Here is a 22,186-nt window from a genome sequence, read left to right on the forward strand (position 1 = left end):
CTGGACTGAAGGAGCTTTCCATGATTCCTCCAGGTGTGATAGAAGAGCAGCGAAACCCTGAAAGATGGTGGACTCCAGATCAGAGACTGAAGCAGCACCGAGGAGTCGGAGACACTTCAGTCAAGCTTTGTGGAAAAAACAGTGAACTTTATCTTTTAGTTTCTAAATGACTGACGGAGCACATTTACTCACAACTACAAAATACACACTCTCTCACAACATACACACTCTCACATCTTACACACACTCACACTGTAATCTAATGGTATTCTCACACACTCTACCTTCTGCACACGCAGGATAAACTCCAGGGCTTCCTGAGGGCCCACTGGAGTATTGCGGTTTCTCTCTCAGCTTCCTGCGGCTCGGAGGAATCAGAAGAATGTGAGATAAACTCATCACTCCTGCTTCCTTTATCAACTGATAAAAATTAATGAACCGGAAACAAATTGAATAATTTCAACTCATGATCACTGACACGTGTCTTAAAGATACTCGAAAACTTTATAACCTGCAGATTTATGTGAATCAACTCCTTTTCGCAGAAACACTCAGGATAAAAACGATGCCAGAGACAGAAATCCAAACCTCAGAGGCTGAAACAACCTTTTGAGGTTAATTTTGTTGTTGATCAACAATTTAGGAAATATTTGGTACAGAAACATTGCTTTATTTCCCCCAATCTTTTGCAGTCCCTGAGACACTTTTGATGTGTCACAGGTTGTTGAATGTGTGTGTGCGCTGCCCTCTAGTGGTTAAGACGGTCATGTGTAACTCTGTTTATTTTGTGATTGAGTTTTTGGAGTTTCAATATTTTCCTTGTTTCGTTAACTGTGGATTTTTTAAGTCATTGTGAATTTCATGGTGCAGTAAAACACTGAAATGTTCCACGTGTTTTATTTGCACGTTTTGGTCTGTTTTCTGAACCTTTAACCCTCAAAAAGCCAAATATTAATGATATTTCTGTCTTTGCTTTTCTTTGTAACTCTTTCAGCAGTTTTTTTTTTTTTAATTAATGATGCTTCTGCTTATAATGGAGAATAATTTTATCCTTTGATGTGAATCTTTGCTGTACAGTATTTTTAACTGCACTGGTTGAATAATTTGTGCTTCCTCAGACTGGGCTCCTGAGACCCAAATCTAGTTTTGAAATCAAAGCATGGCTGAGTTATGACCTCACTTCCTGTTTGATACGTCAAACAACCACATGATAGCTTTTGTGAAGTTTGGTATAAGCATTATCTGGAGCAAATTTGATGAAAATTGGACAAAATGTGTGGCCTGGGGGGGTAATTTTTTTTCATGAAATCCAATATGGCGGAAATTGAAGTTATGGCGTGTAATGGACTCGGGTTGAGCCAAAGAAACCAATGGGACCTGATTTTTGAAACTCAACCGTCGTTTTCACAAGGGTGGCACAGTGGTTATCACCGTCACCTCACAGCAAGAAGATTCTGGGTTCGAACTTCACGGCCGCTGGGGGCCTTTCTGTGTGGAGTTTGCATGTTCTCCCCATGTTCAAATACATGCAGGTTAGGTGAGCTGGTGATTCTAACTTGCCCATTGGTGTGAATGTGAGTGATGGTTGGGTGGGACCTGATCTATGTCCTTGATGTCTGCCCTGGGTGGCTCTCCTGAGCAAGTTCACAAATCTGCAGCAAACAGTCAGCTATGGCTGAGATATAAGAAGAAGAAAAGGATTCACAGGCATGAACGCACCTCCAAATTTGACCTGTTGGTGGCACTAGAGCATGAAGTGGAAACAAGAACCTTGGTGAAAAGAATCAGAGGGCTCCCCCCATTTCAAAATTTTGTATCATATGGTTCTCTGGGCTGCAGAGACACCTGAGCCAGAGGAAGAAGAAGATGGTGGTGATGATGTGTCAAAATAAGAAGAAATGTTCGAACCGTGTCATTTTGCTGCACTGGGTTTGAGGGCCGCATGGTGCAGTGGTTATGAGAAGGTTTTGGGTTCGAATCTCACAGCTGATTTGGGTCTTTCATGTTCTCCTCGAGGGGCGGCATGGTGGTATAGTGGTTAGCACTGTCGCCTCACAGCAAGAAGGTCCGGGTTCGAGCCCCGGGGCCGGTGAGGGCCTTTCTGTGTGGAGTTTGCATGTTCTCCCCGTGTCCGCGTGGGTTTCCTCCGGGTGCTCCGGTTTCCCCCACAGTCCAAAGACATGCAGGTTAGGTTAACTGGTGACTCTAAATTGAGCGTAGGTGTGAATGTGAGTGTGAATGGTTGTCTGTGTCTATGTGTCAGCCCTGTGATGACCTGGCAACTTGTCCAGGGTGAACCCCGCCTTTCACCCGTAGTCAGCTGGGATAGGATCCAGCTCGCCTGCGACCCTGTAGAACAGGATAAAGCGGCTAGAGATGATGGATGGATGAAAGGATTTCCTCTGGTTTCAGACAAAACACATGTGGTTTAGGTCAACTAGCTGCTCTTCTTCTTCTGTTAAGTTTTATGGCAGTTGACAAACAGTGTATTACCGCCAACTACTGGACTGGGGTGTAATCACGCGGACATTATTTAAAAAAAAAAACGATAAGATTAAATGCGACCAGCTATCTTAGTGTCTTTAATAAAAGTTGTTACTGCATTAGTGATATGCCTTGATCTAGGCTCCCCCAGTAGGGTCTCTAAAGAGAAAACCTTTTTGGCTGCTTCAACTATTCTCTTAAGGCCTTGTCTTTGTCTTGAGTATTTTGCACATCTTAATAATACATGCTCCACATCTTCTCTAACTCCACAAAACTCACACATGCCAGTGGGATGCTTATGAATAATATGCTGCTATTTAATCCAGTGTGGCCTATTCTCATACGTGTGAACCATACCTCTTCTTGTCTTCCTGAGTAACTTGATTTGCTGCTTGATATTTCTTTTTGTATGCTGTACAAATGTCTTCCCTTCTTCTCCTTGTCCCAATCTGCTTGCCAGAGTTTATTTACCTTATGTTTGATTAATACCTTGATTTCTGCACGACTAAGTGGAATATTCAGCTGGACTTCTTCATTTCATTTCTTCTTCATGGACTTCTGGTATGTGTATACCTATACTCGTTTTATCTTCTGTGTCTTTTGATGCATCTGTATAAATTTGAGTAGTGTCACAGTACATAGTCTCTAGATACTGCTCTACATCCTGATATACTCCACCATTCTTAGCTATTTCTTTTGTTTCCATTATTACAACAGGTGTACTAAACAACCAAGGAGGAGTTCTAACTAATGGAACAGTTTCACAACATGGAATGGCATCTATTTCCAACTCCTTTGCCTTCTTATTGCCTTCCCAACCAAAACTATGGACAGATCTGCCATACTCCCAACAATCTAACAGAACTTGTTTAGTAGGATGTGACTCCTCATGCCCACCCAAATTAACCCAGTATGCCATGCTTAGTTTCCTCCGGGTGCTCCGGTTTCCCCCACAGTCCAAAGACATGCAGGTTAGGTTAACTGGTGACTCTAAATTGAGCGTAGGTGTGAATGTGAGTGTGAATGGTTGTCTGTGTCTATGTGTCAGCCCTGTGATGACCTGGCGACTTGTCCAGGGTGAACCCCGCCTTTCGCCCGTAGTCAGCTGGGATAGGCTCCAGCTTGCCTGCGACCCTGTAGAAGGATAAAGCGGCTAGAGATAATGAGATGAGATTAATACGCCTAAGATATAAAGGCATTTCTCCTGTTTCAATTTGTATTGCTGGTATTGAGGAAGTTCTAAATGCCCCACAACATATTCTTAAACTTTTAGCTTGGACTCTATCTAGTTCACTTAATGTCTTACATGCTGACATAACCACAATACATCCATAGTCCAACACTGACCTAATCAAAGCTATATAGATCCTTTTCAAGGAGGACCCTGATGCTCCCCAATTATATCCTGAAATACACTTCAGTATATTACAGTTTTTCTCAAATGCTAAAACACAAAAGCCAGTCCTCTAAACCAAATGACCAATTGTGTAAACACATTTACTAAATCTAGCCATCATTTGCCAATATCATAAACACATTTCACATGAAGACACAATTCACAAAACACAATCCTCCGTTCTCATAAATCTAAACACATTTTTCCTTGCTAAAACACAAGTTGCAAAAGAACTCTGCTCATATTCTCAAATGAAAGCTCATGTGATGCAAAATGCTTGCCACAGTCAGCAATATTTGAACACAATGAACACACCTGGCATCATTAATTACACACAACGACTCAAAATTGAAGACACTTGTTGCTAATGCTGTGACCACATGTATAAAAGCAAGTTCAGAGTGCACAGTTTGCTGAAGATTCCAAGCAAACACAATGGATGAAGGCAGAGTCAGGGGAAGAGGAATTCGAGTCAGAGGAGGGAGAGGAGCTGGCCATGGAGGGAGAAGAGCTGGCCATGGAAGAAGAGGAGCAGGCCAACGAGGAAGTGGAATTCAAATCAGAGGAGGAAGAGGTGCAGGCCAACAAGGGAGAGGACAAGGTCCAGGAGGGAGAGGATAAGGTCCAGGAGGGAGAGCAAGACAACCTCGCACCATCATTATGGACGAGATGCGAGCAACAGTCATTGACCATGTCATTGTCCATGGCATGACAATGGCTGAAGCAGGACTAAGAGTCCGTCCAAACCTGAGTAGGTTCACCGTGGCCACCATTATCACGGCATTCAGACAACACAACAGGTATTGTACTCTGTTGCTTTCTTTGTCACAATACAGTTTTACAAGCCTGTGAAAGTAGTCTATTGGTTTCAAATCAATTGTTATTGTAAAACATGTCAATTGACAACACGTTTCTTTCTTTAGAGTTGAAAGAATGCCACATAGAGGTGGGAGGGTTGCCATATTTACAGCGGCACAAGAAACCCTCATTGTGGATATGGTTCATGAGAACAACCTCATCAGACTCCGGGAGATCAGAGACAAAGTCATTGCCGATAATGTTAACTTTGAGAGCATTGATGACGTCAGCTTGGCCACAATAGACCGAGTTCTTCGGCGCCAAAAGATGCGGATGAAACAGGTCTGTAGGGTTCCCTTTGAGCGCAACTCTGCGCGACACAAAGACCTACGTTACGAGTATGTGCAAGTAAGTATACATCCATCTTCACAGTCCAGTTAGTGGACATACTGTGTTGCTCAGTGGCCTACATTACTTCTGGACAATACTGTGCTACCTGATTGACTGTTGTTCTGAACACCTGTGCACTTTCACATTTTCACAGAGGATATTACAGTTGGACGCGATGGCCAGACCTCATGAGTACCTCTTCCTGGATGAGGCTGGCTTCAACCTGCAGAAACGAAGGCAAAGAGGCCGTAACATCATTGGCCAAAGAGCCATCACTGAGGTTCCTGGCCAACGGGGGCGTAATACTACTCTTTGTGCGGCCATGGGTTCGGAGGGGCTTGTCCACCGGCATGCTGTCCTTGGGTCTTACAACACCCAACGTCTCCTCACCTTCCTAGAGGAGCTAAGAGACATCCTCCTGGACTGCCAACAACACCATCCTGGGCCCGCACATCCCATTTATGTGATCATTTGGGACAATGTCCGCTTCCACAGAACAAACCAAATCAGAGAGTGGTTCACCACCAACAGTAACCAGTTTTTAAACGTCTGTCTGCCACCCTACTCCCCTTTCCTGAACCCTATAGAGGAGTTCTTCTCATCGTGGAGATGGAAGGTTTATGACAGACAACCATACACTAGAGAGAACCTCCTAAGGGCAATGGAGCTGGCCTGTGGTGACATCCCAGTGGAGGCCTTCCAAGGATGGATGCGCCATTCCAGGGCGTTTTTCCCGTGGTGCCTGGCAAGAGAGAATATAGCCTGCGATGTGGATGAGGTGATGTGGCCCGATGCAGCTCAGCGACATGATGCCGCACAGTGATTGTGGTGTGTGTGGTGTGAATAAAGTAAATAAAAAAACTTCACACCCTGAACATGTTTTCAAGAGTACTGTTGTGTGCAATAGATTCTGTTTTTGCATTGAGTTGTGTTACAGTAGTGTACATGCAGTATTTTCTATAGATTTATACTCTTCATATGAAACTCACAAATCTAAATGCCTAATCCTCTACAGAGATCTAAGATCCGTTACTGTAAAGTTTCAAAAAATATGCATTGGCAGTTATGAAACAAAGAACCTTCTCACAAATTGAGCATTGTGTTTTCAATTGTTTTGCTGTAGTGTGCAATGATGTGTATCGTGTTTACATTTTTGAAAGCTTCGAGCTGCTCTTTTGGTGTGAAAGTTTTAGTTTTGAAGTGAGAAGGTGTGGTTGTGTTTTATGTAGCTTTAGAAAAGGGTGTTGTGTTTAGATATTGGGGAACATAGAGGAAACGTTTGTGAAATGTGTTTTAGCATTTGAGAAAAACTGTAACACCTTTTCTGCATTTTCCTACTACTTTGTGTATGCTCCTTAAAAGTTAACTTAATGTCCAACCACACACCCAAATATCTGATGACATTTACTTGCTTAAGATTTTGACCATATAGCTGAATTGTGGGATTTACCCTTTTCTTTGAAAAACAGATATATTGTGTTTTCTCTATAGACAACCTAAAACCCCACTCATTAGCCCACCTTTCTACTTCGTTTATTGCTGCTTGAGAGCTCCATCATCAGCAAATAAAGCTCTGTTAACTCCAATATCTTCTATTGCATTAAAAACATCATTTATCATAATGTTGAATAAAACAGGACTACACACACTTCCCTGAGGTGTTCCATTTTCTACTGAGTAGATACTTGATAGATTTGTCCCAACTCTTACTTCTATAGTTCTATCCTTTAGAAAATCTTTGACCCAGTTAAACATTTTGCCACCAAAGCCCATCCTATTCAGTTTAAGCAGCAGACCTTCTTTCCATAGCATATCATATGCTTTCTCAATATCAAAAAAGGTTGCTAATACACATTCTTTGTTGATTTGGGCTTTCCTTATTTCATTCTCCAGACAAATAACAGGATCCATAGTGGTCCGCCCACTGCGAAACCCACTTTGATGAGGTGAGAACAGTCCTCTTTTCTCAACTTCATACACTAGCCTTTTCGTTACCATTCTTTCCATAATCTTGCATAAATTTGACGTTAAAGCAATAGGTCTATAACTCTTAACTTCAGTTTTATCTTTCCCTGGTTTACCAATGGGGACCACTACTGAATGTTTCCAGTTCCTAGGTAATTTCCCTTGATTCCATATCTTATTATAAAGTTTTAAGATAACACATTTAGCAACATCATCAATTTCATGAATCATCTTATAACACACGCCGTCCTTCCCTGGCGAAGTGTTCTTGACTCTATTCAGGGCACTTTTAATCTCACTTAATGTAAACTCCTTATCAATCACACTTTCACCAGTCAATTTCTTTCCCAATATCTCTCTGTTTTCATCTATTACCCTATTCCTCCAGCGCAATTCTTCATCAGATAGATTACCTGAGCTATGAACTTAAACAAAAGCCTTGGCCAGCACTTCTGCTTTTTCTTGATTGGTTACTGCCTCCACATTATTATTTTTAATCACAGGTATAGAAAATTCTCTTCTAATTCCTCCCATCTTTTTGATCATGCTCCATACATCACTAACCTTAATTTCTGGCCCTATCCTACAACAGAAATCTCTCCAGTAACTCCTTTTTGCTTCTTTGATAATTCTTTTAGCTTTTGACTGAGCTCTCTTATAATCAATTAAATTATTGTAAGTATGATTTGACTTAACTTTAAAAGCTTTATTCCTGATCTTGACTGCTTCTTTACAGTCATCTGATCACCAGGGAACCATTTTCTTTTTACCCATACCAGAAGACTTTCCAATAACCTCCCCGGCTGTTTCACATAGTATATTTGTAATTACACAATTCAATTCATCTACATCTTCGGTCAAATCAGACAAAATTTCCATAAATTTTCCACTTGCCTTCATACTATATAATCCCCAATTGGCCTGTCTCATTTTCCATCTTGGGAACCAATTTTCTTCAAGGCAAATATTTTGGTTTCTTATAGATATTCATATAATATAGTGATCACTACCAAGACAGCACTCATTAATGACCTCCCACTTGCTTACATCCGCTATCTGATCAGATGTTATTGTAAGATCAATTGCTGACTCTGTCCCATGGGCAGCATCAAATCTAGCGTTTCTTCCATCATTCAAACATACCAATTTAAAATCATCCATAAATTCCTCAATAGTGTTCCCATTCTCATCTACCTTTGCCCCCCAAGTATTATGAGCATTGAAATCACCACAAACAACTAACTTTCCATCCTCCATATTACATATACCCTCTAATGTTTCTCTCAGGATTCTTTTACAAGGGTTATAAAAATTGACTATTTTAAACTTAGTTTTATCAACCCATATTTCATTCAGGACAGCTTCAACATCCTCACTTACTTCCTGAGCCCTATAATTAATCCCCTGCTGTATAAATGTAGCAACTCCCGCTCCAGCAGTATTCCTATCCTTACGCACTGATACATACCCATGTATTATGAAATCTAGGGAAGGTTTTAACCATGTCTCCTGTATACAAATTATGTTAGGTTTAACTGCTTGTTCTTCAATAAAATGCTTTAACTCTTGCCCATTTGCAATTAAACTCCTGGCATTCCATTGTAAGATAGATAGACCCATCATGAACCATGTCTACCTGGTGTTTGGCTCTCAGATACCCCTGGCATCACCATGTTATGGATTAAATCTACTGATAAATCCTTGATGTCTAAATACTTCTCTGCTGCTCCTATGATTATTTTAACACTCTCCATTCTTCTTTCAGTCTGTGCTGAGCAATTAACCACCTTCACCATAAAAGCAATGAACGTTTTCTTATTCACTATAAGAGAATCATCCGTAACTCTGCAACACTTCTGAACTGTTTGGGGTTGGATAGGCCTATGCGGAGCAGTGTCCAAACCAACTGTAACAGCTGACTTCTCTTTGTTTTCCTTGTCAACTCTTTTAATGGCTTCAGCATAAGTGACATTCTCTTTGCCTTTAACATTTTGTATTTGAACAGCTCTCTTGTACATCTGGCACCCTTTACAAGCCACACTGTGTTCTCCTCCGCAGTTACAGCATTTAATTTTAGCACCTTCTTTACATTTACCGTATTCATGATCCCCTCCACATCTAGCACACCTTAATGTTGACTTACACGCTGTAGAAATATGCCCGTATCTTTGGCATTTATAACACCTAGTTGGTGGGGGAGTGTACGGTCTTGTCATGTAGCTAACATAGCCTATCATCACCCTCTCAGGCATTTTAGCCACATCCAAAGTTAACAAAACGGACAAACTCGGCCCTTTTGTTCCATTCCTGATTACTAACAAACACTTAATTTTGCTGACTCTTACACCTTTTATATTGCTTCTAATATCCTCATCTGACAAGTCAGTCGACACTCCTGAGATTAAAGCCATTATCTTCCCTCTTTCCTCCCAGTCCTGAGGCTTAAAGGAACAGTCCACCGTACTTCCATAATGAAATATGCTCTTATCTGAATTGAGACGAGCTGCTCTGTACTGTACCTGTCCGAGCTTTGCGCGACCTCCCAGTCAGTCAGACGCGCTGTCACTCCTGTTAGCAATGTAGCTAGGCTCAGTATGGCCAATGGTATTTTTTTGGGCTGTAGTTAGATGCGACCAAACTCTTCCGCGTTTTTCCTGTTTACATAGGTTTATATGACCAGTGACATGAAACAAGTTCAGTTACACAAATTGAAACGTGGCGATTTTCTATGCTATGGAAAGTCCACACTATAATGAGAGGCGTACTAACACCTTCTGCGCGCTTCGGCAGCGCATTGATATCTGAGCTCCGTATCAATGCGCTGCCAAAGCGCGCAGAAGGTGTTAGTACGCCTCTCATTATAGTGCGCACTTTACATAGCATAGAAAATCGCTACGTTTCAATTTGTGTAACTGAACTTGTTTCATATCACTGGTCATATAAACCTATGTAAACAGGAAAAACGCCGAAGAGTTTGGTCGCATCTAACTACAGCCCCAAAAAATACCATTGGCCATACTGAGCCTAGCTACATTGCTAACAGGAGTGACAGCGTGTCTGACTGCGTCTGACTGACTGGGAGGTCGCGCAAAGCTCGGACAGGTACGGAGCAGCTCGTCTCAATTCAGATAAGAGCATATTTCATTATGGAAGTACGGTGGACTGTTCCTTTAACACTCTTCCCAAGTAAGTTTTTGCATTGCATTAAACCCGTTCTCTGATCTCTATCTCTACAAACAGCTAACAGATTACCATCTCTCAAAGTTTTGACTGAATAAACGTCACCAACTAGTTTATCAATCGCTTCACTTACTTTCAGTGGATTCAATGTACAAGGGGTTTGAAATCTGAGTATAACTTTGATATCACCTCTCACTCTCTTTGCCTCATCTGATTTAGTTTTCCCTTTACGTTTCACTGATTTCCTCTGTGCTACCTGCCAGTCACCTGATTCTTCTTGAGAATCCTCATCTATAGTACTACACTCTTCCTCCTCTTGTTCTAACTCCTCTAAATTGTTTTCAAAAACACTTTGTCCGGTGTCACACCCCAGTCCTCCAAACGCCAGTTTCACTGGATCTGGCGGTATCGCATTCCCGGAAGCACTCATCGCTCCTTCTTCCGACTCCAACTAGCTGCTCGAGATTGCCTGGAGGTGGGAATGTTTTAGTCCCGTGACCTGCTCAGGGTGAACCCCGCCTCTCACCCGAACTGGAGGGGTGAGAGAGAGAGAGAGAGAGAGAGAGAGAGAGAGAGAGTGTAGTGTGTCCATTTCTCCAGCAGATGTCGCTGTTTTCACGGTTTCCCTCATTCCATTCTTCAGGCCGATATGTAAATGAAGCGGAAGTGGTGGGCGGGGTTTAGGTTCGGGGTTCCAGAGCGCTTCCGGTTGCTCCTTCTTTCTCCGTGACGGAGGTTCAGCGATTTCTTCCGAGAAAGGACTCATGAGGATGAGGATGATGAGGATGTCTTCCCGAACCGGGCTGAGAGCGCGTGGCCGGGAGGACAGAAGCGCGTAACCGCGGCGCCGTGCCTGTGTGTGCGCGCGCCCGCCCCGCTTCCTTCCATAATTAAGGCTTTATTCCAGCAGCAGAGGCGTTAATGAGCGCGCGCACACACCCCTGCGGACCTGCGTGCGCGCACACGTGTGTGTGAATGACCGCAATCACTTCTCTGGACCTGTGTAGTGTGTGTGTATAGTGTAGAGTGTGTGTGTTTAATCTGGGAGTGAGGATGAGTGAGGAGGCGAGCAGCAGTGTGCCGAGAGAGCTTCTGGGTAAGGACAACTTCTCTTACACACACACACACAGATATGACATCACACACACTTTATAATTAATAGAATTAATGCATTTCCCATTCATGTGTGTGTTTTCGGAAAACTGCTTTTTCTCAGCACTTTGTTTCTCTGACTGGTGTGTGTGTGTGTGTGTGTGTGTGTGTAAACATGCTGACTGTCCAGGATAATATTTAGAGGAGAAACAGAAGCCTGTAAATTCCAGTAACTCCTTCTGTTCATTCTGAAAATCTCCATCATCATCATCATCTTGTACTTCTCTGGTTTATTTCCACCTTCTTTAATTTTTCTCTTTTATTCTGTTCTTCTTCACACTGTTTATCTTGGTGATCTTCTGACTGTAAATGTGAAGTGTGTTCTGAAGCAGTGGAGGATGTTTTCAGGAGGTGTGTGTGTGTGAGACAGACAGAGTGTTCAGTGTGACAAGGAAGAGAAAGTCGACTAATTGTTTCAGTGGACAAACACGATGGAACGAGGACAGAGCATCATTGTTCTCCCTTTATACAGAGAGCTGTGACCTCGTGTGTGTGTGTGTGTGCCGGCCGATTTTGTTGACTGACCAACATCTTTGGGTCAGAGGAGATGGAACTTCAATTAAACCTTCTCAGCCAATCAGAAACCTGATCATGTGACCTCAGCGCTCACTGTGTTCTTTGCTGCTCTTCATCACCGTCCTGATGAACATCATTTGATATCCACGAGGTTGTTTGGTGAACATCAGCGTATCTTCACTGCAGGAGCAATCTGATGATTGGTGGTGAGCGATGAGGCGACGGAGTGTTCGTTAAGCTCCTCTGCAGCGGAAGTGAAGAGTGAAAGTTTTCGAGGCGGGCTGGTGGTTCTGGAGAACCGACTGTGTGATTAAAGCCCGGGACGTTTCTCTGAACCGTTTGTCCAGATAAAGAAGTGGAGAAAAGACAAGCAGTGATGGCATGCGATTACTATTCAAATTAAACTCAAAGTAAGCCCCGCCCCCTTTTCCAACATCAGACTGAGCTTACACACACACTTGAGACTGCAGCTTCTTTAAAGTGATTCAGCATTCATGAGGTTCTGAAATCAGCTCTGCACCATGACAGCAGATGTGACCCACTTTTCCCGTCTCAGTGACGGCGTGGAGAATCAATCTGAGAGACAGAATGAAGACAGGAAGCTGGATGGATGGATGGATGGAGAACCTGTTCTACTTCTCAGACCATCTCAGTCTTACTGAATACTGAAACCAAAGACATGCTAACCCCACCCCTAAAATCCTCGTTTTGGTCAAGCCCCACCCACTCGTCATCTCCCCCCAATCAGATGACCGCTTGTACCCAGGGTTTTGGTTTTAATGAAGCCCTGCCCACTCTCCATCCCCCAATCAGATGATAGCTCTTGCTTTGAAACATGAATCCAGACAGCTATATATTTTATTTATTTATTTATTTTTAAAAACAGTAAAGTGCTGTCAGCCCTCTTCCTCATTCACAAGCTCATGACTGGCTGGTGTCACAGTCATTGACAGCTGAGAGTGAGTGTATGCCCCGCCCACCCACAGAGCACGGCTCCTATTGCTCAGTTGGTTCCTGATGAAAGAGCCAATGCTTTTGTTGCATCACTTTAGCTCGTGATTGTTTTTGTCACTTCATGAGAATAAATGAACGTTTTCCAATCATCATCTTCCTTCTAATTCTCTTACTCTCCTTCATGTTTCTTCTTATTTTTCTCCTCATTGATCATAATTCATTCTTTTGTCTTTTCGTTCTTACTCCATCATTTCTCCATCATCATGATTCTTTTTTTCACTTTTGAGCTCTTTTTATTTTTCCTCTCTTCCTGATTCTTCCTCATCGTCTTCCTCCTTCCTGTCTTCAGGACTCTGTTTGGGATGTGATGGAACATGATGCCTGAATAGTGTCATGAGGAAATCAGAGATGGTTCTAGCGGTTCGCGTGATGCTGTGCTGATGATATAACACCAGATGATGATGATGATGATGTAATACTCATACTGCACTTTCAGCAGATACTAAACTTCAGAAAAAAAACATCACGCTGCAGATCTGTGGTGTTTGTGTCTGTGGGTGAAACCGTGTGTGTTCTGTCCGTGAACAGCGTTTTTCTGTTTCTTTGTGTTGCAGAAAGTGTTCGGGATGCAGTGGGAAGGAAAACCAAGTTGGTCCTTCATAAGAAAGTCAAGCTGGAGGTCAAAGGTGATAAAGTGGAGAACAGAGTCCTGGTGAGTCGCAGCTCCAACACACACACAGGGATCTCGGTTTGAAACCCTTTCTCCGGATTGATTTTTGCTTTCCACCTTTTGCCGCTTTACCACTACCAACGCGGCTGAGTTGGGCTGAGCTGTGCCATGCTGAGTTGAGCTGAGTGGGGCTGTTGGAGTTGCATTTCGACTACAACCGCGCTGAACCGTGCTGGCTGGAAGTGGGTGGACACACTGGGTGGAGTTAGCGAAAGTGGGTGGACGTCACGTGATGTCGTTAGGCGGCGCAAACAGTGACATCAGTGACCTTTTAAGCGGTAGTCTCACGACCCAGATAGTAAACAATAAACATGGAGGACATGGAGTCATTAGTGTTGCTGGTCTTGGTGCTGTGGCTTGTTGTCACCTACAACGCCAACAGATACTGGCAAGAGCGTATAGATGAGGCGAGGCGCATAAGGCTTCAGAAATTCTCGTAATTCTTCTTCTTCCGGGTTTACGGTGTTTACAGATCCCAGCGTGCTCGCGGGGCGTGTGTGGGCACGTGAGGACACTCCTCCTCACCAATCAGTGCACAGGGGAGTGTCTCCTCACGCCCCTAGCCCCACTCGGCTCGGTTTGGCTCGCTTCAGCCCTACTCCAAAACCGTGCGAGTTTTGGGTGCTGAGTAGGGTTGAAGCGAGCTGAGTCGTGCTGCTCTGAGGTAGTCGAAACGCGAGCCATGTCGGGCTGAAGTGAGCTGAAAAAGGGTAGTGGAAAAGGGCCATTTGTCTCTTTGCTGCTGCTCGCTAACAGCCTCCATCGGGTCAAACCTCCATCAGAGTGATATTCAGGCTAAACGCTTTAGCGCTAACACGGTTAACTCATCTCTGAGGAGGCATCTGGACATGGTTCACATGATCCTGAGCGTGAAGCCTGCAGGCACTGTTGAGTGATCAGTGGGTTCTGGTGTCAGGAACAGAGGAGGAACCTTGAGGCTCTTTAGTGCTTTTCATAGAGCTGGAGCTCCACCAAGTCCACGCTGTGGTGTAGCGTCACCTTAGAGCAGCTCTTCTCCAAGCACAACCCCAGACTCCGCCCCAGATCACACAGTGCAGGGGTGGAGCAAATGATTCTCAACAATCAGTCAGTGTTTTGAAAGGGGAAGATTGAATTTTGAGATGATGAATCAAAACGGAGACGTCAGAACTTGGACAAAGTTGAGGTCATAAGTTTGAAGATAATCTGAGTTTTGAGACAGGACGTTAAACATTTGAGCTAATCAGTCAGAATTGAGATGATAGGAAGCCAGGATTTTGTGGTGATAATTCAGAAGTTTGAGAGAAAGGATGGAGATAATAATTTAGAAGTTTGAGACAAGACAGGACTTTGAGAGAACTCAAAAGTTTGAAAGAATTCAGGAATTTGACGTCGTAAAATATTTGAGAAGGCAAAATTGAGAGAAGTCAGAATTGACGTGAGTCTGAGTTTGATAGTAAATCAAAATTTTGAGATGATATTCAGAAGTTTGAGTTAATTTGAGGTTTGGGTCAGTCCATTCAGATTGTTTAGAGCAGGGGTGTCCAAACTGATCCATAAAGGGCCGTGTGGCTGCAGGTTTTCATTCCAGCCATGCAGCAGCACACCTGATTTGGCTTATTCAATCAACTGACACACCCACCCTTTAATCAAGGGTGGGTGTGGCTGCAAGTATTTGACTGTGTGAAGACAGTTCAGTTGATTGAATGAGCCAAGTCAGGTGTGCTGCTGCATGGCTGGAATGAAAACCTGCAGCCACATGGCCCTTTATGGATCAGTTTGGACACCCCTGGTTTAGAGAGACAGTCGGAGTGGAGATGCTTTAACTGTGTTTATTTTATTCTGCTTTGTGATCGTCTGTTAGATTTTGAGATCGTAAGTTCGAATTGATCAAAATTGAGATAATAATCCAGAACTGATGAGTCTCGGTTCTGAAAGCGTTCGAACTTGGAGAAGTCAGAAGTTTAAGAATCTTCATGCATCGGAATTCTGAGATTGTAAGTGAAGTTTTTGAAAATTTAAATTTGAGGTAATTCTGAATTTTGAGACATCAGTATCAAGACGGGGAGGACAGGTTTGAGTGAAATTAAGTCGGCATTTTCAGGGGGGAAAAAAAAATTGCTCCTCTACAGAGCCGTGAGGTCTGGTTTGAGAAGCTCTCGGGTCGGTGTTTGGATTTGAACCTTGACTCCTGGAACCAAAAGATTTAAAAAAGAAAAGAATAAAATAATGTTGTGAATAAAAGTGCCGTTGCAGGACGACTTGGGGTTTGGAATTCTGAAGAGATTTCAGCCTCCAGGGAACATTTTCAGAGGAAAACCTTTGAAAAGTACTTGATCAGTTTGAGTATTTAGTGAGGAGAAGATCATCACACTGACGGTGGTTTCATCTTCGAGACGTTCTGGAGAAACATAAAGCTCAGAAGTGTGTCGCTGCTGCATTTCGCTCACTCTGCTAACGTCGCCCGAGAGCGCGGTCCAGTCTGGAGCGTGGAAACTTAAGAACGGAGCTTCACACTGAGGAGCTCGGGATTTGTGTCCCATCAGGAATGTAAAAGAATAAAAATTGATGGAAAGGCCATGCCCACAAACCGGGAGATGTTTTAAATGTGTCGTTGGTGCATAAACATCCAAGTTGTTGTTGTTGTTGTTGTTGTTTTCCATCCAGACAGATCCATGATATGTGACGTGTGAAAGGACAGGACGGTGTCCAGACTCCCTCACAAACCTGGTTTTAATCTCAAACTGTTGTAAAGGTTGAATTGAGACACAAGACCCTGAAAAACGGCTTGGTTTTTTTCACGTCTGTCTGCGTTTTTAACATCTCGGAGCAGCGAGCCTGCAGCGTCTCCGTTCTGGATTATTCATGAGTCATGAAACATTCAGGGTTTTTACACAAATCCAGACGTACGACTGTTTAGAGCACACAATCCAGCTTCTAGTCCTGTCCTCTCGCTCTGAAAAAGTGTGTGTGTCACTGAGGGAGAAAACAATGCTGGAATGTCCCTGGAGTTTTCCCAGAATTCCTCAGTGGTTCTTGAGCCATGAAACGAAAACTCTGGCACTTCCATCTGCAACTGACTGAGCGAGTGAACACACAACCACCTGGAGAGCAGGAGAGCTTCACTTTCACTTGGAGAAGCTTCGGGGGGGGAAATGAGGTTTAATAAAGATGGTGCTCAGTGAGCAGGAACTCAGACTTCTAGTCCGGGGTGAGCTGAACCATACCGTTATCTGGGTGCAGGATGTTGGATTTTATACCATGCAAACCAATCTCCTGTTGGTCTCTCATCTCGTCGTCTTCCGCTTATCCGGGGCCGGGTCGCGGAGGCAGCAGTCTGAGCATGGAAGCCCAAACTTCCCTTTCCCCAGACACCTCAGCCAGCTCCTCGGGAAGAACACCAAGGTGTTCCCAGGCCAGCCGAGAGACATAGTCCCTCCAGCGTGTCCTGGGTCTTCCCTGGGGCCTCCTCCTGGGGGGACATGCCTGGAACACCTCCCCAGGGAGGCGTCCAGGAGGCATCCAAAAGAGATGCCCAAGCCACCTCAGCTGATTCCTCTCGATGTGGAGGAGCAGCGTCTCTACTCCGAGCTCCTCCCGAGTGGCTGTGCTTCTCACCCCATCTCTAAGGGAGCGCCCAGCCACCCTGCAAAGGAAACTCATTTCGGCCGCTTGTATCCGCAATCTTGTTCTTTCGGTCATTACCCAAAGCTCATGACCATAGGTGAGAATCGGAACGTAGATCGACCGGTAAATTGAGAGCTTCGCCTTTTGGCTCGGCTCCTTCACCACGACGGACCAGTAAAGTGACCGCATCACTGCGGAGGCTGCACCGATCCGCCTGTCGATCTCACCCTCTATCCTCCCCTCACTCGTGAACAAGATCCCGAGATACTTAAACTCCTCCACTTGAAGCAGGACTTCTCTACCAACCTGGCGAGGGCAAGCCACCCTTTTCCGGTCGAGAACCATGGCCTCGGACTTGGAGGTGCTGATTTTCATCCCAGCCGCTTCACACTCGACTGCAAACCGCCCCAGTGCATGCTGAAGGTCCTTGTTTGAAGAAGCCAACAGGACATCATCCGCAAAAAGCAGAGATGAAATCCTGTGGTTCCCAAACAGGATTCCTTCCGGCCCCTGGCTGCGCCTAGAAATTCTGTCCATAAAGATTATGAACAGAACCAGTGACAAAGGGCAGCCCTGCCGGAGTCCAACATGCACTGGGAACAGGTCTGACTTACTGCCGGCAATGTGAACCAGACTCCTGCTCCGTTTGTACAGGGACCGGACAGCCCTTAACAAAGAGCTCCGAACCCCATACTCCCGAAACACCCCCCACAGAATACCATGAGGGACACAGTCGAATGCCTTCTCCAGATCCACAAAGCACATGTGGACTGGTTGGGCAAACTCCCATGAACCCTCGAGCACCCTATGAAGGGTATAGAGCTGGTCCAGTGTTCCGCGACCAGGACGAAAACCGCATTGTTCCTCCTGGATCCGAGGTTCAACTATTGGCCGAATTCTCCTCTCCAGTACCCTGGAGTAAACCTTCCCTGGAAGGCTGAGAAGTGTGATTTTCCCCTATAATTGGAGCCCATTTTCTTAAAAAGAGGGACCACCACCCCAGTCTGCCACTCCAGAGGCACTGTCCCCAACCGCCACACGATGTTGCAGAGGCGTGTCAGCCAAGACATCCCCACAACATCCAGAGACTTGAGATACTCGGGGCGGATCTCATCCACCCCCGGTGCCTTGCCACCGAGGAGCTTGCTAACCACCTCAGTGACTTCGGCTTGGGTAATGGACGAGTCCACCTCTGAGTCATCAGCCTCCGCTTCCTCAATGGAAGACGTGACCATGGGATTGAGGAGATCCTCGAAGTATTCCTTCCACCGCCCGACAATGTCCCCAGTCGAGGTCAACAGCTCCCCATCCGCACTTTAAACAGTGTTGGCAGAGTACTGCTTCCCCCTCCTGAGGCGCCGGACAGTTTGCCAGAATTTCTTCGAGGCCAACCGATAGTCCTCCTCCATGGCCTCACCGAACTCCTCCCAGTTCCGAGTTTTTGCCTCCGCAACTGCCCGAGCTGCGGCACACCTGGCCTGCCGATACCCATCAGCTGCCTCAGGAGTCCTGGAGGCCAACATGGCTCGATAGGACGACTACTTCAGCTTGACAGCATCCCTTACTTCCAGTGTCCACCACCGGGTTCGGGGATTGCCGCCATGACAGGCACCGGAGACCTTGTGGCCACCGCTCCGAACAGCCGCGTCGACAATGGAGGCAGAGAACATGGTCCACTCAGACTCGATGTCCCCCCGCCTCCCTCGGAAGCTGGGAGAAGCTCTCCCGGAGGTGGGAGTTAAAGACCTCCCCGACAGAGTGCTTGGCCAGACGTTCCCAGCAGACCCTCACCATATGTTTGGGCCTGCCAGGTCTGTCCGGCTTCCTCCTCCGCCAGCGGATCCAACTCACCACCAGGTGGTGATCAGTTGACAGCTCAGCCCTCCTCTTCACCCAAGTGTCCAAAACGTAGGGTCAGAGATCCGATGAAACGACAACAAAGTCGATCATTGACCTCCGACCTAAGGTGTCCTGGTGCCACATGCACTTATGAACACCCCATATGGGGGGGGGTTCCTGTTGGTTGATCATAAAAATAATAGCAATCCACCATCACTCAATCTAAAGATAAACCTTCATGAATTATCCACAGCCTCACAGGAAGAGCGGAGAGACAGGAATTCTATTTATTTATTTATTTATTTAAATGGTGAAACCTGTCGAGGGTCGGATTGGGTTTTCTGTCCGTATGACTTCATCACTTCTGTCGCTCCAGCAGCTTCCTGCATATCAAGGAAATCATGAAATGTCACCAAAACATCAGCGTCTTCGCCACAGTTCTGGGTTTTGATCAGGAATATTGCTGGGGTTTTTGAGAGCTGGTTCTGACCAATAACTGGACTTTCCCAGGATTCCATTCTCCGATATAATCTGGTCCCAGGACCTTTCTGGACATGGAAGTGTGAGCAGGGTTTATTTTGAATGGATTTTGATTGATGCTTGTCTCACATCGACCGGCGAGTGGCCTAGTGGCTAGCATGTCCACCTCTAGATCGGGAGCTCGCGATTTCCACTCACGGTCGGGTCGTGCCAAAGACCATCATAAAAAATGGCACTTACTGCCATCTGGCAAGGCAAGCTGCAATACAGATGTGAGTGGGGAGTCAAACTCTCGCGGTTACCAGAGGGCTAGCCCCGCCCCCCCACACACACACACTGTAACCCGAGCGACATAATGGGCGAGAGGCTGAGGGCTACGGAAACAGAGATCGGCGCCGCCACATGGCGTGGGAAGGACTTTTTCGTCTCACGTCACTCTGCGTCACGGAGCTCGGAGTCTGAGCAAGTGGAAATATCTCAAATCTACTGATGTTTATCTACATGTTTTCAAAAACGGAACAAATTCACTTCCAGTCGGCTCACAAGTTCTGCATGTTTCAGTAGGTTTCTTCAGGGTTCTCCGGTGTTCTCCCTCCTCCGACACACGCCAGGTGGATTGACGTCTCTGTGTGAAAATCCCCTCTCGATGTGGTTGAGTTTTTGTTTGTACTGGAGTTCCATTCAGGGTGTTTTCCCAACACGAGGGCTGTGACAGCAGGGAGTCCTGGCAAACAGGTGGGAATCGGTTCGTCTCTGGAGAACTGAATACGTTGGAAAAGTGTCTCTTCCTGTCAAGACCTGGGAGGCTGCGCTGGCTGACAGCTGATGTGTCGCGAGATGGTGTGATGGAAAGCGTCCAAACACACACACATGGTGTTCAGTAATTATGGCGGTTAACAGATCAGAGGCTCAGTTTTGTTCCTTCTTCTGGAATTAAAACATTGTTGTCTTTGTTAAACTTTGCTCGTTGACTCATTTGCTTTTGGTTTGACACAAACGAGAGTTCCTCCTGATTAAAGTCACAAGTGCCCACTTCCCCCACAGCTAAGTGCGTGCGTGTGTGTGATGAGATTAATATTCCCTCATCCTTTCGTGATCTTGTAGGTTATTGAACGTTGCAGTGGGAGATGTTTAATAAAGCGGAACTGTTTCTCCGTCTGTCTGAAAGGAGAGAAAATCGTGTTGAACACGTCAGGATTGTTGCACTGCAGGGGGAAAGTGTGTCACGGTTCACTACCAGTGTGCGTCCTGCTAAATTCCTCACGTGGGTGAGCGACTCGCCTCTCCACATGATTATAGAGGACTGTGACAGGAGGCGGGTGTATTTATTTGTAAACAAATGTGTATAGTGCAATAATTGGTGAAATGATGTTCCTGAAAATCTATTAAATGAAATTCTGATCATCTATCGGGCACATGGTGGGGGAGGAGTGTGTGTATGTGAGCGAGAGAAGGTGAGCGGGATGTAATTAGCTTTAATCACGGACCTCTTTACGTGATTACTCACAGGATCGGTGAGTGTAAAAGTATAATTAGATTCTCAGCACTCGTACTGTTATAACCAAGACTGCAGCGTAAACACACACTTGATCTATGTCATCTCATTTACCATTCACCTGTAACGAGTCTTTTGGGGAACTGAACACACCACCACAATCCTCTCCTCAAACAATGTGTGTTCAAGCACCAGACAAATGACACCCTGCTCAACCTCTCTCTATGCTTAGGTGTGTGTGTGTGAGAGAGAGATAATCAGCCCTGTTGTGTTAAATACTCTGAAGAGAAGCAACAAGATGATGCCAGCAAAAATGTCAGATCAACTAGAATCAGCCCCGAGCCGAGCCGAGCCGTTTGCTGGGAGGGAGCCGAGCTGAGCCTCTCCATTCGCCAAGAGTTCACTTCGCAGTGGAATAAGACTCCCTCATTGAGACTCTCACACGTTCTCACCTCGCGAAAGAACCGCTCGGAGAGGAGAACACCCCAGGGTTCTACTCAAACAGACTGACGACCAGAAGAGATTCGGCACTAATCCCCCCAATCCATGTCAGTTTATTTTTCTCAAGCTCTTTCCGCATTTTGGGTTTGAAGGCAGATAAACAGACGAGAGCTTCTTCCTCGCAGCGAGTAAAGAGTCAAGTCAAATTCCATCTGGATCTTATCTGTTCCTGGGGAAGTGTTTAGAAGGTGTGTGAGATGTGAGACAGGGCTTTGTTATCGGAGTGTAATTCAGCAGAACAGGGGGAGGGGGGCTCAGTGACCAGAACAGTGTTGAGTATAACTGGACTCTGTGTGTATAAACAGTACTCCATGGAGCCATTCTTCATAAACGACCCAGCATCCTTTGGGGTGGTTTGAAAGCTCCCAGGCTTTGCAGCAGGAACAGTTGTGTTCCTGAAGAGTGAGCGTCACTACACCGTGGTGGAACATCTCGAATCCCTTTCAGCTGCTGCCCTGCAGAAACGATTGAAACGTTATTAACTTGGCTTTTGTTTCAACTCCATGAGATCCTCTTCTCTGCAGAGCTCTTAGGTTTTACAGCAGCTCTTATCATTTTGAGATTAACCCCTGACCGAAGTTTACTCCACACATCTCCTCCTCGCTCTGGAGAGAAGGTCAGCGTCTCGTGTTGCAGCAGTGACTCGTCTTTGTCACCCGTGTACACAGATTACACGCATGACCTTTACAGTGCAGGAAAT

The 22,186-nt window shown here is 45.3% G+C and overlaps 2 protein-coding genes across 3 annotated transcripts in view; both read left to right on the forward strand.

Annotated features, from left to right (window-relative positions):
* The first annotated feature begins 4,387 nt into the window (after nucleotides 1-4,387).
* LOC132886378 (uncharacterized) lies at nucleotides 4,388-6,130 on the forward strand. Its single transcript, XM_060920965.1, has 3 exons — nucleotides 4,388-4,680; nucleotides 4,804-5,086; nucleotides 5,223-6,130. Exons 1-3 carry the CDS (start codon nucleotides 4,541-4,543, stop codon nucleotides 5,889-5,891), a joined length of 1,092 nt encoding a protein of 363 aa, XP_060776948.1. The 5' UTR covers nucleotides 4,388-4,540; the 3' UTR covers nucleotides 5,892-6,130.
* A 4,818-nt stretch (nucleotides 6,131-10,948) lies between these two features.
* The window catches only part of LOC132886369 (F-actin-uncapping protein LRRC16A-like), a 67,392-nt gene continuing 56,154 nt past the window's right edge, over nucleotides 10,949-22,186 (forward strand). For both annotated transcript variants that reach the window (XM_060920943.1, XM_060920944.1), the window contains exons 1-2: nucleotides 10,949-11,309; nucleotides 13,450-13,547. In XM_060920943.1, the coding sequence (XP_060776926.1) occupies nucleotides 11,267-11,309; nucleotides 13,450-13,547 (141 nt within the window). In that variant the 5' untranslated portion in view covers nucleotides 10,949-11,266. The remainder of the gene's footprint in view (nucleotides 11,310-13,449; nucleotides 13,548-22,186) is intronic.

Source organism: Neoarius graeffei, chromosome 5, assembly GCF_027579695.1.
Source record: "Neoarius graeffei isolate fNeoGra1 chromosome 5, fNeoGra1.pri, whole genome shotgun sequence".
Taxonomy (NCBI): domain Eukaryota; kingdom Metazoa; phylum Chordata; class Actinopteri; order Siluriformes; family Ariidae; genus Neoarius; species Neoarius graeffei.

Excerpts from the sequence above, each read along its gene's own strand:
- LOC132886378 (XM_060920965.1), top strand. The coding sequence starts at position 4,541 with ATGGACGAGATGCGAGCAACAGTCATTGACCATGTCATTGTCCATGGC. Across the intron at positions 4,681-4,803 it reads GCATTCAGACAACACAACAG|AGTTGAAAGAATGCCACATA; the intron begins GTATTGTACTCT and ends TTCTTTCTTTAG. Across the intron at positions 5,087-5,222 it reads TACGTTACGAGTATGTGCAA|AGGATATTACAGTTGGACGC; the intron begins GTAAGTATACAT and ends ACATTTTCACAG.